This window comes from Elgaria multicarinata, chromosome 2 (genome assembly GCF_023053635.1).
Source record: "Elgaria multicarinata webbii isolate HBS135686 ecotype San Diego chromosome 2, rElgMul1.1.pri, whole genome shotgun sequence".
In the NCBI taxonomy this organism is placed as follows: Eukaryota; Metazoa; Chordata; class Lepidosauria; order Squamata; family Anguidae; genus Elgaria; species Elgaria multicarinata.
The window spans coordinates 59,501,570-59,515,411 of record NC_086172.1 but is presented as its reverse complement, the minus strand read 5'-3'; the positions used below and the strand labels follow the sequence as shown (position 1 = coordinate 59,515,411).

The 13,842-nt window shown below is 41.4% G+C and overlaps 1 protein-coding gene across 1 annotated transcript in view; it reads right to left on the bottom strand.

The window, feature by feature from the left end:
- LOC134393285 (von Willebrand factor D and EGF domain-containing protein-like) overlaps positions 1-12,884 on the bottom strand; it is a 282,594-nt gene extending 269,710 nt beyond the window's left edge. The window contains exons 1-2 of the mRNA XM_063118315.1: positions 12,753-12,884; positions 2,330-2,465 (exon numbers count right to left, since the gene is read on the bottom strand). Of these exons, the coding sequence (XP_062974385.1) occupies positions 2,330-2,465; positions 12,753-12,884 (268 nt within the window). The remainder of the gene's footprint in view (positions 1-2,329; positions 2,466-12,752) is intronic.
- Positions 12,885-13,842: the final 958 nt, after the last annotated feature.

Here is a 13,842-nt window from a genome sequence, read left to right as displayed (position 1 = left end):
TACAACTCCGGGCAATCATAGCTGGCTGGGAAATGCTGAAAGTTGTAAGACATTTTTTCCATCTTAACATGCATAGGATTGCATTCTGATCTGTTTTTAATCAGTTTATTGCAGGAGGCTGTAATAGCCCTATCTCATCTCATCCCACTCTCAGAAATTTCTCTATCCTTAACAAAATTCATTTAGCTTTCTTAAAAAAAATTTTTAAAATTGGATGCTTTGCCTGAGGAAGAACCTCCAAATTCATTTGAAACTTTGGTTTAGGAGAAATCTGTTGGAAATATTTACCAACACCAATGTAATGCTTTGCCATGGTGTAACTTACGGTTGAAAGAGGAAAAGCAGGACAATTAGCACTTCAGAATGGAGGCAAGAGAAGAAATGATTCTACATCTTCTTTCTAATTGCTTACCAATCATGAGTGTTTACTTGTACATCTGTCCAAAGACATGTATGTGTGTGTGTGTGAGAGAGAGAGTATGTATGTATGCATGCATGCTTAGTGCAGTGTTCTTTGCTGAATAGCTAGCAGGTTTTATTATTTTGCCTACTGCTTAATACAAATAATAACTACAGAAAGTAGCTACAAACACTGTTGGTAACCCTTTCATGTTTTTTCTTCTTGCACATGAAAGTGCAAATATAATGAGAGCTTCCTTAATCACTACTGAAATCTAGCCTTTGTAACATTGTCGAAGAAAATCACAAAAAGAAAGTTCTTCCCTGCTCTTTAAGACTTTCTCTTTTCCTTAATGAGGCATCTTTAGACAGCTACTTGGTTGCTATTCTCCTGAATTGCAGTGGAATTAGCAGATTTGTTATTGCCATAATATAAAAGCAAACAGCATATGGTTTTGTTAATAACATCATAATGTCACAGCACAATCTGCTGCAATGTAAACCCCTTTTGAGCAATTTCATTTGAGTGGAACATGCAGCAAGAAATAGGAAGAAAGGAATACAATGACCTCTTTCAGAATTGTTTCATAACGCTCACCTCTTCCATCATTTGCATAATGCAAATTTTATGCATTTGTTTCAATGGCTATAAATATTGCCATTGCCTATAACCCCTACATCACTTTCCTGCAGGAATTAAAAGGTCATTTCCCCTTGAAGCAAAATATTTTCGATCAGATAAGTAACCACCTATACTCTGGCAACCCTTCAAAAGAGTTTAGAAATTAGAGACACTGTTTGAAGATCAAGGAGATATGGTGGGTTGCCTTGTTTTTAGCCCTACAATCCTTGCTCGATGGTCCTTTGATATTCAAATGAACGGAGCTTTAAATGGCTCCTTCTCTGTATATCCCTAATGAATGTTGCTCATTGATCACTTTTGAAATATCAGGAAGTCCAAGCTGTGCAACTCACTTTCAGAAATAGTACAAGAAGAAAATTTTCTCTCATGTAACTCATTCCAGCTGTGTAACACTTAGATAATCTGCAATCACTCTGATCATTTTCTTCACTGAGAGCACAGGGGACTATAACCAGTCCTCCTGCCCACATCTCTGAACACCTGATCTGTGTTATCAGCTATTAACTGAAAAGTTCATACATGCACAACACTGACAGCTAAACCACAGTGAAAAATTATGCATGCAGAATTATCCATCCATCAAGGTGAATGCACATGTGGAAACCTACTTATGCATACATGTAGCCCCTAGCAGTGTTCTATACTCCCATGTCCCTACTATGTGGAGGGTTTGTGATTTGACCTTCTGGCTATAATATGTAGCCCATTTAACAATTTGCTATCAAACTATTAATATTAGCTGATGTATTCCACTCTGCCAGGTAATATGAATGTGTATATTACTAAGTGATCCATTGCTGTACTGCACAATATACACTTTTCATCTTACAAACTTATTTAAAATGTTTTAAATTATTTTTTAAAAAATAATAAATTCCAATTTAGGTACTTTATTGTATTTCTTCATTTCTTCATGAGCATTTCTAGAAGATTTGCATTTTTTAAAAAAAAAATGTTACCAAAGAGAAACATGATACTCTAAAACTTCAGGTCTAAGAACATTTGAAAGAAGCTTCCACTGAAACAAATTAGACTGATGAACATAAATAGGTTAAGGATCAGGTTAGAATGGTAACTTGATGCCATGCATCCTTCATAATCCACAGTATTACATTTTCTAACTCCACTTTAAATTTATTTTGTTCGTTTGTTTTGTTTTGTTACATAATTTCTGAATCATGATGTAGACTTCCAAACCCATCAACCTTCCCAGTTCATTCCCCTGACTGTTTAGCAGCAACCCCCACCAAATGTTATGACCAAATGTTAAAAGTTCAGTATTCTTACCTAGTTGAGTTGCCCCAGTGAAAAAATGCAACAAGGAACTCCCAGCAAGGGCTGAAACAAATAAGAGCTGCAGGTGGAGATGTAAAGGCTGCTGCATGTTGTCCCACAATGAGTTTATCCATACATCGGCAGTAAAGAATTAACTTGTAAAGGACTTGAACTTTGCAAGAAGAGACCATCAGCTCAGTTGTGTGCTTCCTTTCATTTTTTTCTAACTCCCTCCTAGGTAGGATTGACTGTATTTTGTCAATTCCATTTTTTCCAGTAGGAATCTCCCTCCTCTCAACCACATACACAATTATGAGCACACGCCCTGATCAGCAAGGAATGTAGCCCACAGTCCAGCTGCCTGCAGTCCAGCTGCTCTGATTCACACACCCTTCAACACACACACACACATACACACAGAGCGAGAGAGCGAGAGAGAGAGAGAGAGAGAGAGAGAGAGAGAGAGAGAGAGAGCGAGAGAGAGAGCAAGCAAGCACTATAGTTCTTGCCATGTTCTCTGATGTTGACATTTCCAGCAAATCCACTTGCAAACTGGATAAAAGTAAGGTTAGAAGTCAATTGCTCTTAATCAGACTGAAATGTTTGTTTGTTTGTTTGTTCTTGTAAAATATTTTACTCATATCCAGTGTTAGGAGCTTGTTCATTTTTCAATGTTCCCAATTTATTTTTAATGTTAGTGTCAGTGTTCAGGAAATTGTGTCTGTTTTGTGGTTTGCTAATTAAACAATAATTTCAAACAACAATGAGCATTTTTCAGGTCTTCCTGTCTTAATATAAGAGATATGTGATAGTCTGTTCACAAATTGGCTGAAGAGTTCTTCCCTAGTAACATTAGAGTTGCTGTCTTGTTATGAAAAAAAAAGGCCCATCTTGATGCATCAGCCAGATATTCAGACCACACTTCAGGCTCTGTGGTTAGAGAAACTATGTTTGTCTGGGGTTAGCAGTAACCAGAAGGCATGCTGTCACACACACACCTTAAGCCAGGTTAGAGCTGCTAACCCTGTGGTTAGTGAGTGAGCAGGGTTAGCAAAATGTATCACACAAGACACCTTAAACCCTGCTGTTTAACCAAAAGCCTTAATCAGCAGGATTTAAGGTGTCTTCTGAACAGGCCCATTGAAACATTAACAAAGTCATTTTAGAATGAAACCTGTTTGGCCTCCTTGTGATTTGTTTTTAATTCTTTTAAATCAATAAATATTTTTGTACATATATCTGTCAACATAGCAACCAAGTTGTTACTGCTGGTGCCATTTATGTTGTTTTCCTTAACTCTGTTGCAGTTAATCAGTGTTTTTTTGTTAAGGACGAGTGTGCTTTCTCGCTTGGCAACTACATGGCCTCTGCTCTCCCATCTTAGAATTCTTTAGTCTTACATTGGATTTGGTCTGGACAGCTCTTCAAATACAGTACACCTTCAAATAGACAGCTGCCCTCTCTAACGTAGAACACAGGCCCACACTCAGCACTAATGCTAACGTAACTTGGGTTGCACCAGCATAAACAATCTCTAGTGTAACATCAACAGCCAGCTAACTGACACTGTTGGGATTTTCCCAGATTCAGGTGGAGGCACTTGTATTTCTATTCTGCAGGCACAGAAGACTGCAGAAGGGGCACCCCCCTTTCTCATTAGGCCTTCCACTTGCACAACCATTTGATCCAATCCACTGAATCTTAGATCGCCTCTCTTACCTTAAATGTGACAGTTTTGTCATTGTATGGATTGAATGTTAATTGTGTGAGTGTGTGTGTGTATATTACAGAGAAAGAGAGTGAAAGAGAGCTGTCTTATACAGGTCAGCCCAGTACGCTCTACTCTGAGTGGCAGAATCAAAGGTCTTCCCTAGCCCTGTTGCCTGATATCACTGCAAATAGGAATGGAACCTGGGATCTTATCCATACAAAGCATATGCTCGTCCACTGAAAGAAAATGTGCCATGTGTCCACAGAGCATAAACAATCTGCTCAACATCAAAGCAAAATCTAAGGCTTAGTTTAACATGAAGTGAGGTGTGAGGAAGCTGCTATTAAATTACCTGCTGCAATCTGATAATGATGCCATATTTATGTAAGACACCATATGGACTCAATGTGAAACCTGAGGTATTGTCTATGGTGAGGCTCCAAACAGGCTTGAAGCAGGCCATATACACTGTTTGATCTTAACCTCCATATCTTCTCAAAAAACAAGCCTGGGTTAAGATTGCTAGAGGCTGTTTCCTGCCACCTCCCTGGGACTCTTTAGCAGGAAAGCTTCCTCTAATATGAACCTATCCACCCACTGAGAACTTCATCCCTTTAGAAGTTAGACAGGGACCTTAGCTAGACCTAAGGTTTATCCCAGGATTGTCCTGGGGTCATCCCTGTTCATGTAAATGACACACAGGTAATCTCGGGAGCAAGCAGGGACAATCCCGGGATAAACCTTAGGTCTAGCTAAATCCCCAGATTACCAGAGTCAGGGCTGTTTCTGCTGTGGTGCTGTGTCTTTAGAACAGGGATGGAAGTCCTGTAGACCTCCAGCTGTTGTTGGGCTCCAACTCCTATCAGCCCTAACTAGCATGGCCAACGGTCAGATATGATGGGAGTTGTAATCCAGCATAATCTAGAGGATCACGTGTTCCCTATTCCTGCTTCAGAATATCCTCCCAACAGATCTGCTTGTATTGTGAGCATTCAAGGCACCAGACATATTCTTTGGCTTTTGGCCAATTTCTCTTTCATCAGTTTATTCTACTTTAGTTTATTCTTCTACCATTTTATTGTACTGATTATGTGAATGATAAATTTGTTGTAATGTATTGCTTTTCTACTGTGATCTGTTTTATAATTATTTTATTGATTTTGAGCACTTCAGTGCCACCTATTAGATGAACATCCCAAAGCAGTCTCCATAAAATAATTGAAAGTGTCATTCATAAATAATATGCAATGAAACAATGGAAACAGAATAACAGAATAAAACCAAAGCCAGATAAAACCATCAACCAAGACTGAAATACATTAAAAGGCCCAGACAAATTTGAAAAACAAACAAACACCTTCACAAGGTGACAAAAGGAAAAGTGGACTATTTTGAGAATTGCTTAATTTTTAATTTTGGGAAAGCAGGATAATGTTATTATATTTATAACAATACTTGCTGCTCTTGTTGTAGCTGTTGTGGATTTGCTGCAACTGCCATTTTCTTAGGCCCATACAATTTAAAATGTGCTTCTTGTGCACAGAGCATATTTTAAATTAGGGGTGGGCAACTTTGGAACTCAGCCCCATGGGCCACAGTGCTTTAAAGCGCTTTAAAAGCAATAGTGTAGATCCCCCCTTAGATGGCAAACAAGCCAAAATTGTCCTTTTGGGCACATTATAGTGCTACAAATGCCAGATTTTACCCCTCCGCCCCCCCAAAAAAACCCCACCAAACACATGTGGGGTGCTGGAGACAGTACAGGAAAGTGAGAGCTGCAGGGGGCAAAGGAACCAATTTTAGACTGAGACTGAATTGGTCCAAGGACCACCCATTGGGAGCAGCATGCTAGCAGCAATAGTCAGGGCCAGAATTGGTGGAGCAACTGCTGGCATCCATTCCCTTCATTTCTATAGAAACATATTCACACAAACCATCTTCACAAATGCATGCACATCTTTCCCTGCCTCACCACCTCAGCTGATCCATGTGGACCACTGGGGTGGGTGGGACACGGGGTCAGTAGCTGCATCAGTTCTCCTTCCTACATGTATTGCTTCTATCACTCAGTGTACACATTACGTGGACTGTTAGGCTGAAGCAGTCCCACCACAGCTCAGACATCATGTTAATTAGGTGATAACAGCTTACTAAGAGAATGTTGGCTCTAGGGCTGTCTATATGCACCCAAAGACCCATGGTGGCTGTGAATCTGCACTGTGTCAGTTATATGACACAGCCACAGATTTGCAGCCACCACAGGGCTTTCCCATGAAACTGCGCAGAAAAATTTTGGGGGACTTACCCCAACATTTCTGGTGGAAGTGAGGTCAGTATGGCTCTTCTGCTATCTGACCTGACTCTGGGACCAATCTGGGGGGGCAGTCCTGGTGATTGGTTGTGAGAAACCTGGGGAGGGGGGCGGCTCCAGAACCCCCACAAACCCTCCTTGGCGTCAGGATTATCTGATGCCACCCTGGGTGAGGGAAACCGCAGGGTTTGAGGGGAAAGCCAACTTGACACCATGAAGACAGTCCCCAGGTTTCAGATGTCCTTGTCCAAGGTGCCCTCAGTTCAGCCCCTTCTCTCCAGTGACTCTTCTTTCCCCAGTGGTTCCTGTTCCTCCTTGCCAAACACAGCCTATTCCCTTCCCACTCTGGGCTCAATTTATTCCATTGCCCACAGGATAAGGCAAGGCAAATGTACAGACTGCTGTTCTCTAGTCTTGTTGCTGCACATATGCTCAGAGCAGGCAGAAGAACCAGCAGTAACAGCAAGGAAGAGTTGGTGCCCTGCTGTAGAATGGGCCTTGGCTGTTGCCCAATAAGACTGACCCCCTGGCACCAGCCCTGAAGAGAAGCCAACACTCTACAGACTGAGAATCTTCCAGAATTCTAAAGAAGCATATTCGATATGCTGGTAATACCAGAACAGGGTACATTTTACTCTACATGGCAGAGCAACGGCTTCAGATGCCTACCAGGCTGCTGCAGATGTCAGCTTATCCTCTTCAGCTACAGATGTGGCTAGATGAAACAGGCCTCCTCCTGCTGCCTGACAAGCTGAAGTGTTTGCGTTACAGAGTAATCGACATCCTTGTCACTAAACTCGGGTGGTAACAAGATACTGCATTTTATGACACATTCCATCCATCTCTCAAATATCAAACTTGAAAGCAGCAACTCTGTATAGAAAAGTATTTGAGCGTGTTAAATTGCGATTATTATTTTTAATACTTTGCATTGGTATGAGTACACAAAATTTACTGACGTGTAATCCCAGGATGCTTTTCAATATCGATGAATTTAAAAGGGTTTGAAATAAGCTGCAGTCTTCCTCATAACAATCACATCAGGTTTATACACTTCAGGCTGCGATCCTATGCACACTTACTTGGGAGTAAGCTCTATTGAATAGAGTGAGACTTATGTCTGAGCAAATGCAACCCCATATAGACACCCCCTAAGTGTTGCATTGATCCTTCCACTTCTTAACTTGGCATTTTCACCCTAAAATCTTTGCCTGCTATACTATGTTGATACAGGTTGCCATATCTCTGACACTGCATACAGGTGCTCTGCCTTTATGTGCCTTGCGCTGATTCTGGTGCTCTACCTTACTATTAGCGGCTCTGTTGCCCCTGATTAACTGCCTGGCCTATGTGCTGGCACTACAGGAAGCAGGTGATACAGTTTATCATTTCCAAGAAACTTTATTAACACTGCAAGGTATGTGTATATATGTCCAATCAAAGGGGAAAGGCATGCTCCTAAGATATTGCTAAGGGAATAAGGGGATGGCATGTCATCAGGAAGTGAAGTAGCTTACAGACCCTTATTTAGGGACCAGGTCCCTGTTCACTGAGCAGACTCTACTTAAGACATAGATACCACTCAGATTAATGTACCTCGTTGGAATTTCTTCCTGTATATCTCACATTTGGCTATCAATTGAGCAGTGAATGCTGTCGAGCAGATACCAAATACTTTCTGATATCAAGTGTTGATTATTGTGTTTCAAGCATCAAATGTCAAATGATATGTTTTTTCGATCGCCAGCTGCAGAATATGTGGCCTGAACATTTTTCAGGCATTTGGAAGGCCTTTCAACCCCCTTTAGCAGTTTTTTAAAGTGCTATTCAATGATAATAGGTGATCAGCATGGGATTAAGTAAGATACTGAAAACTTGCTGCCAGTAGTGGTTTATGGCAGAAATAAGCTGGCGGTTTTTTATATATATACAACTTCATTGAATACTCATTGCAGCTTCTTCTCTGCTTGGTAACCTTATCACACAGAGTAGCTGCCTGTGCAATAGACTCAGATTTATCTGAAAACATTTTTCTTCCTTCTTTTTATAGTTCTGCTGATGATTCTAAATGTTTATGCTATTGGTGCTTATACCCAGTAAATCATAAATGATATATTACAGCAACTCTCTGAAGTGAATTGCTTTTCTTACCTTTATTTTTTTAAAAAATAATGTGAATTTAGTGTCTGTGAAGAGTAACAGATTGACAATACCAGTACATTAAATCCCAAATTTATCTTAGCAAAAGTGTGACACAGATGACAACAACCACAGACTTCTCTCCAACCCACCCCTGCCTCCATCACACTGCACTCCTGCTATGCTACTTCACACAAGCAGGAAGGTTCCTCAGTCTTTGTTAATTATTCTCACTTAATCTTTCTCCTCTGGGCTTGCAAAAATAATAGCAGACTGGTCATTGGCTTATCATAATTGTGATTTCAAACAGAAAAGCAGTGTTGAAGAATATCTATTCTTTTTCTCCCCCCCCCCCCCAAAAAAAAAATTGTCACACTCGTCGGTAGTTTTGTTTTAATTTGTTATCCTTTCCTACCCCAAGAGCTGTCTGTGTAATTGCTTTTAAGGAAAAGATTTAAAAATAGGAAATTAAGATAATTTTTGTAGAGTACTAAGTTTTATCTGCCATGTGTTAGGCAACAAATTTCCACTGCTCCTGTAAGATGCACAAGGTTGGATACAGACTCTGCTTCCTGCAGATGTGAACAGAAGGACTCTTTCCATGAGGCTTCTTGCCCAGCAGAAAAATTCTGCTGATAGAAAGGGGATGAGATCACCTTCAGTTCCCCCTGCAATTCCTTATGCTCTCTCCCCCACTCCCAGATCTGCTCTGGAAAGTTGGAGGACCTTTCAGAACATTGGGGACTGGCATTTGGAGCTCCGGCAGCAGGAAGGAAACAGTGCAAACATCTCTCCCCCTCTCTCTGCCAGTAAGAGCATTCTGGGTGGAACTCCATGCAAGGAATTCTTCTGCTGGCAGAAAAGAAAATGGATCTAACCCAAAGTTTGTATCAGTCCTTGTGGAAAAGGAAATCCTACAATTGTGATTGGGACACTGGCAAGGAACAGTTCTTTAAGGGGCTGTCTACCCATGGGGAAAAGCCCCACGGGTGCCATGGATCTGTGTCCCATCAGTTAGACAATGCAGGTGTAGCTTCATAGCCACCACAGGGCTTCCCTGTGATGCTCCAATTTGAAAAAGTCAGGATTTTACCCTGACTTCTTCAAAGGGAATGATGTCAACACAGCACTTCCACAGTGTAATGTCATTCTGTGGCCAATCCAGAGCCAATGTGGGGGTGGAGCCTGGTGGTAAAAATACAGTTAAAAACATAAAACACACCAAAAACACACACAATAAGAATCAAACATCAGCATTTAACCATTAAAACTAGGTAGCTCCATCTACAGGAGGGCATTTCAAAATGTGTTCTCTCAAAATCCACATTTTTAAACGTATTTTGGTAATGTCAGGGCATTAGGGAAACTGTAGATAATGAAGTTTCAGAGGATGATGATTAGACCAGTTCATACTGGAATTTATGAACAGGGCCAGCAGGCCCCACTGACAAGAGCCCACCACCACCCCTCTCTCCCTGGGAATTGTTCCCCCTCTTCAATATTGCACCCTGTTTGTTCACCTGCCTCTCACTTTGGCGGTGGTGAGAAGGGAGGAGGTGCATTAGATGCCACTGAGTACTTGCTCCCTGGCTTTCTGCCTTCCAAGCAAGCAAGTGGCTGCATTCATGAGGAAGAGAACGAGCAGATAGTGACAATGGCGGTGAGAAGGGAGAGTCACTGAGGGAGAAGGACCATTCCAGTCTCTTGCTCAAAGGCTCTCAAAAATCTGGAGCAGTGTTCAGAAAGACAAAAATCCTCAAGCATCCATATGCTAGTCTTATCAGAGTGATATCACCTAAGTTCAGGATTCTTGTTAACACTATACTGTTTTACAAGACACATGACTACACAAGTATCTGCAACAGGTTATAGCAAGAATTTATTTACGCTGAAATAAATTGGGCTTTGCAAATTCACAAATCAAATTCAAGTAGTTCTTTCCTTTGGCTAATATTTAAATATGCACCCTTGGAGAGCGTCCACGTCAAATCATTTGCCTTGGCTACTTCGACATCATTTAATTTGCTACAGCAATCTCCAATTTGTTTAATTTAATTTTGAAACATTGACTGAAAATGAAGTAGACACTGTGTTTCCACATCTGTAACAAGTGAGACACAAAGGCTAATATTATAAACCAACCATTCTAAAGAACTGCTGTAAAGATCAGTACAGGAAACTGGTTGGGGACTGCAGCCACATTCAACATAAAGAACTAAAGCATTCCACAGGTATCCCCATTCAATAGCTTGCAATTTTCCCAAGGAGTAAAAATGTTGGCACCATAAGTTGACACAGGTATAAAGACTGCAAATAAACATGGACATACAATAAAAAAGTAGTTGTTGTTGTTGTTTATTCGTTCAGTCGTTTCCGACTCTTCGTGACTTCATGGACCAGCCCACGACAGAGCTTTCTGTCGGCTGTCGCCACCCCCAGCTTCCCCAAGGTCAAGTCTGTCACCTCCAGAATATCATCCATCCATCTTGCCCTTGGTCGGCCCCTCTTCCTTTTGCCTTCCACTTTCCCTAGCATCAGCCTCTTCTCCAGGGTATCCTGTCTTCTCATTATGTGGCCAAAGTACTTCAGTTTTGCCTTTAATACCATTCCCTCAAGTGAGCAGTCTGGCTTTATTTCCTGGAGCATGGACTGGTTTGATCTTCTTGCAGTCCAAGGCACTCTCAGGATTTTCCTCCAACACCACAGTTCAAAAGCATCTATCTTCCTTCGCTCAGCTTTCCTTATGGTCCAACTCTCACAGCCATAGGTTACTACGGGGAATACCATTGCTTTACTATGCGGACCTTTGTTGTCAGTGTGGTGTCTCTGCTCAACTATTTTATCAAGATTTGTCATTGCTCTCCTCCCAAGAAGTAAACGTCTTCTGATTTCCTGGCTGCAGTCAGCGTCTGCAGTAATCTTTGCGCCCAGAAATACAAAGTCTGTCACTGCCTCCACGTTTTCTCCCTCTATTTGCCAGTTATCAATCAAGCTGGTTGCCATAATCTTGGTTTTTTTGAGGTTTAACTGCAACCCGGCTTTTGCACTTTCTTCTTTCACCTTCGTCATAAGGCCCCTCAGCTCCTCCTCGCTTTCAGCCATCAAAGTGGTGTCATCTGCATATCTGAGGTTGTTAATGTTTCTTCCTGCGATTTTAACTCCAGCCTTGGATTCGTCAAGCCCAGCACGTCGCATGATGTGTTCTGCATGCGAGTTAAATAGATAAGGTGAGAGTATACAACCCTGCCGTACTCCTTTCCCAATCTTAAACCAGTCCGTTGTTCCGTGGTCTGTTCTTACCGTTGCTACTTGTTCATTATACAGATTCCTCAGGAGGCAGACAAGATGACTTGGTATCCCCATACCACCAAGAGCTTGCCACAGTTTGTTATGATCCACACAGTCAAAGGCTTTAGAATAGTCAATAAAACAGAAATAGATGTTTTTCTGGAACTCCCTGGCTTTCTCCATTAGCCAGCGGATATTGGCAATTTGGTCTCTAGTTCCTCTGCCTTTTCTAAACCCAGCTTGTACATCTGGCAATTCTCGCTCCATGAATTGCTGGAGTCTACCTTGCAGGATCTTGAGCATTCATTACCTTGCTGGCATGTGAAATAAGTGCCACTGTACGATAGTTTGAACATTCTTTAATGTTTCCCTTTTTTGGTATGGGGATATAAGTTGATTTTTTCCAGTCTGATGGCCATTCTTGTGTTTTCCAAATTTGCTAGCATATGGCATGCATCACCTTGACAGCATCATCTTGCAATATTTTAAACAGTTCAGCTGGGGAAAAAGTAGTAGTAGCCAGTAAGTAATGTAATAGTAAAAAGTAGTAGTTTTTCCACAGTAGGAGTAATAGGAATATTACTGCATCAGAATAAGGTGGCCATGGGTCATGCTTTACAGAGAATAGTCCTCCATTTGAAGGATTCTCAAAGGACAGCCCCCTACTTGAAAGCATCCTCTTTCTGAAGTGTTGTCCAGTCTACGTCCAGTTTAAAGAAAAAGAACCATAAGAAGGGACCTTGAAGTTACCCCATCAACATATAACACCTGGGCAGTAGATTGAGCAAGGCACAGAGGTCATCTGGGCGTGCCTAGACACTCTGAAATGCCCCACGGTGGGAGTGCAGTAGCCTTGCTTCAGTTATACAACTGCCACTTCACAGCCATCCCAGGGCATCCCTACGAAGCTGTGAGTTTAAATAGTTGGGGATCTACTGAGTCTTTTCCACCAGAGTGAGGCAAATACAGCACATCCACCATCTAACCTTGCTCTGGTGTTGCGGTGGAGGTGTTCCCATGCAGATGGCAAAACCTGATTGGTCGCCATCCACCCGGGCAGAGAGTGGGCTGATAAGTCGAATAGCTGCCAGAAAGCCCGCACCTTTCCTCTGCATCATGATTAGCTGCTGCCACTCTGCAGCAGAGAAAACATGGGTTTTTCTTAAACCAGGCACCATATAGACAGCCAGGTCATCACAGAAATACAGATTTGTATTTCTATTTAAATTATAGTAGTGATTTCTACATTTTCATCTATGCAAATATAAATGAGCATGTCCAGATTTCAGCAGCACTCTGTCCTCTACTTCCCTTTTTTTTTTTGGTGATGCATTTCCTCTCTTTGAACTATGAGGAAGTGGCCATCCTACGGACACTTTTAAGGGTGGTTCTCTGACCCTTGGGAGAAGCTTTTTGAAGTATGCAGTGGACTGTAGGGAGAATGTGCGAGTACCCTTCTGTTCACAGACCCTTTGGAAACAAACAAGTGGTACACACATATATTTAATCAACAAATCCTTCTTTTTTGGTGATTTCTTTCCTTTCCTTTTCCCTTGCAATGCGTAAAGCACATGATAATTTACCATATGCAAAAAACGACAACACATGAACCTATTAACAACAACAACAACAAAACGAGGGAATCTCCAGGCCTCTAAAGAGTGTTAGAGAAAACAAAGGAAAGGGAGAAAAGGAAGGGAATGAAATTGTGTGAAACACTAAGAGGCTAAACTCTTGGCATAAACACTAAGTCAGCTTTAGTTCTACTGGATTATTGCCAAGGCCTAACATCGGAGGAGCAGTAAAGCCCAGATTCATGTCTAATTATACACCAGATAATGCAAGGCGGAAAGCTCCAGACAAAGAGAAGTCCTTTTTAAAGTCACATTGACTGCAAGAAATGAGTTCTACACATGTTTAATTTTCTGCCATTGAAATTGATGGATCTTAAAAGTCCTTAATATTTGCAGGGTAATGCACAACAATAAGTTCACTAACTTTGGAGACTGGCTTTGAAAACATAGAAAAGTGTCAGATACTCCAGTTTGCACTCCGTGACTCCCATGGGTTGTTAAA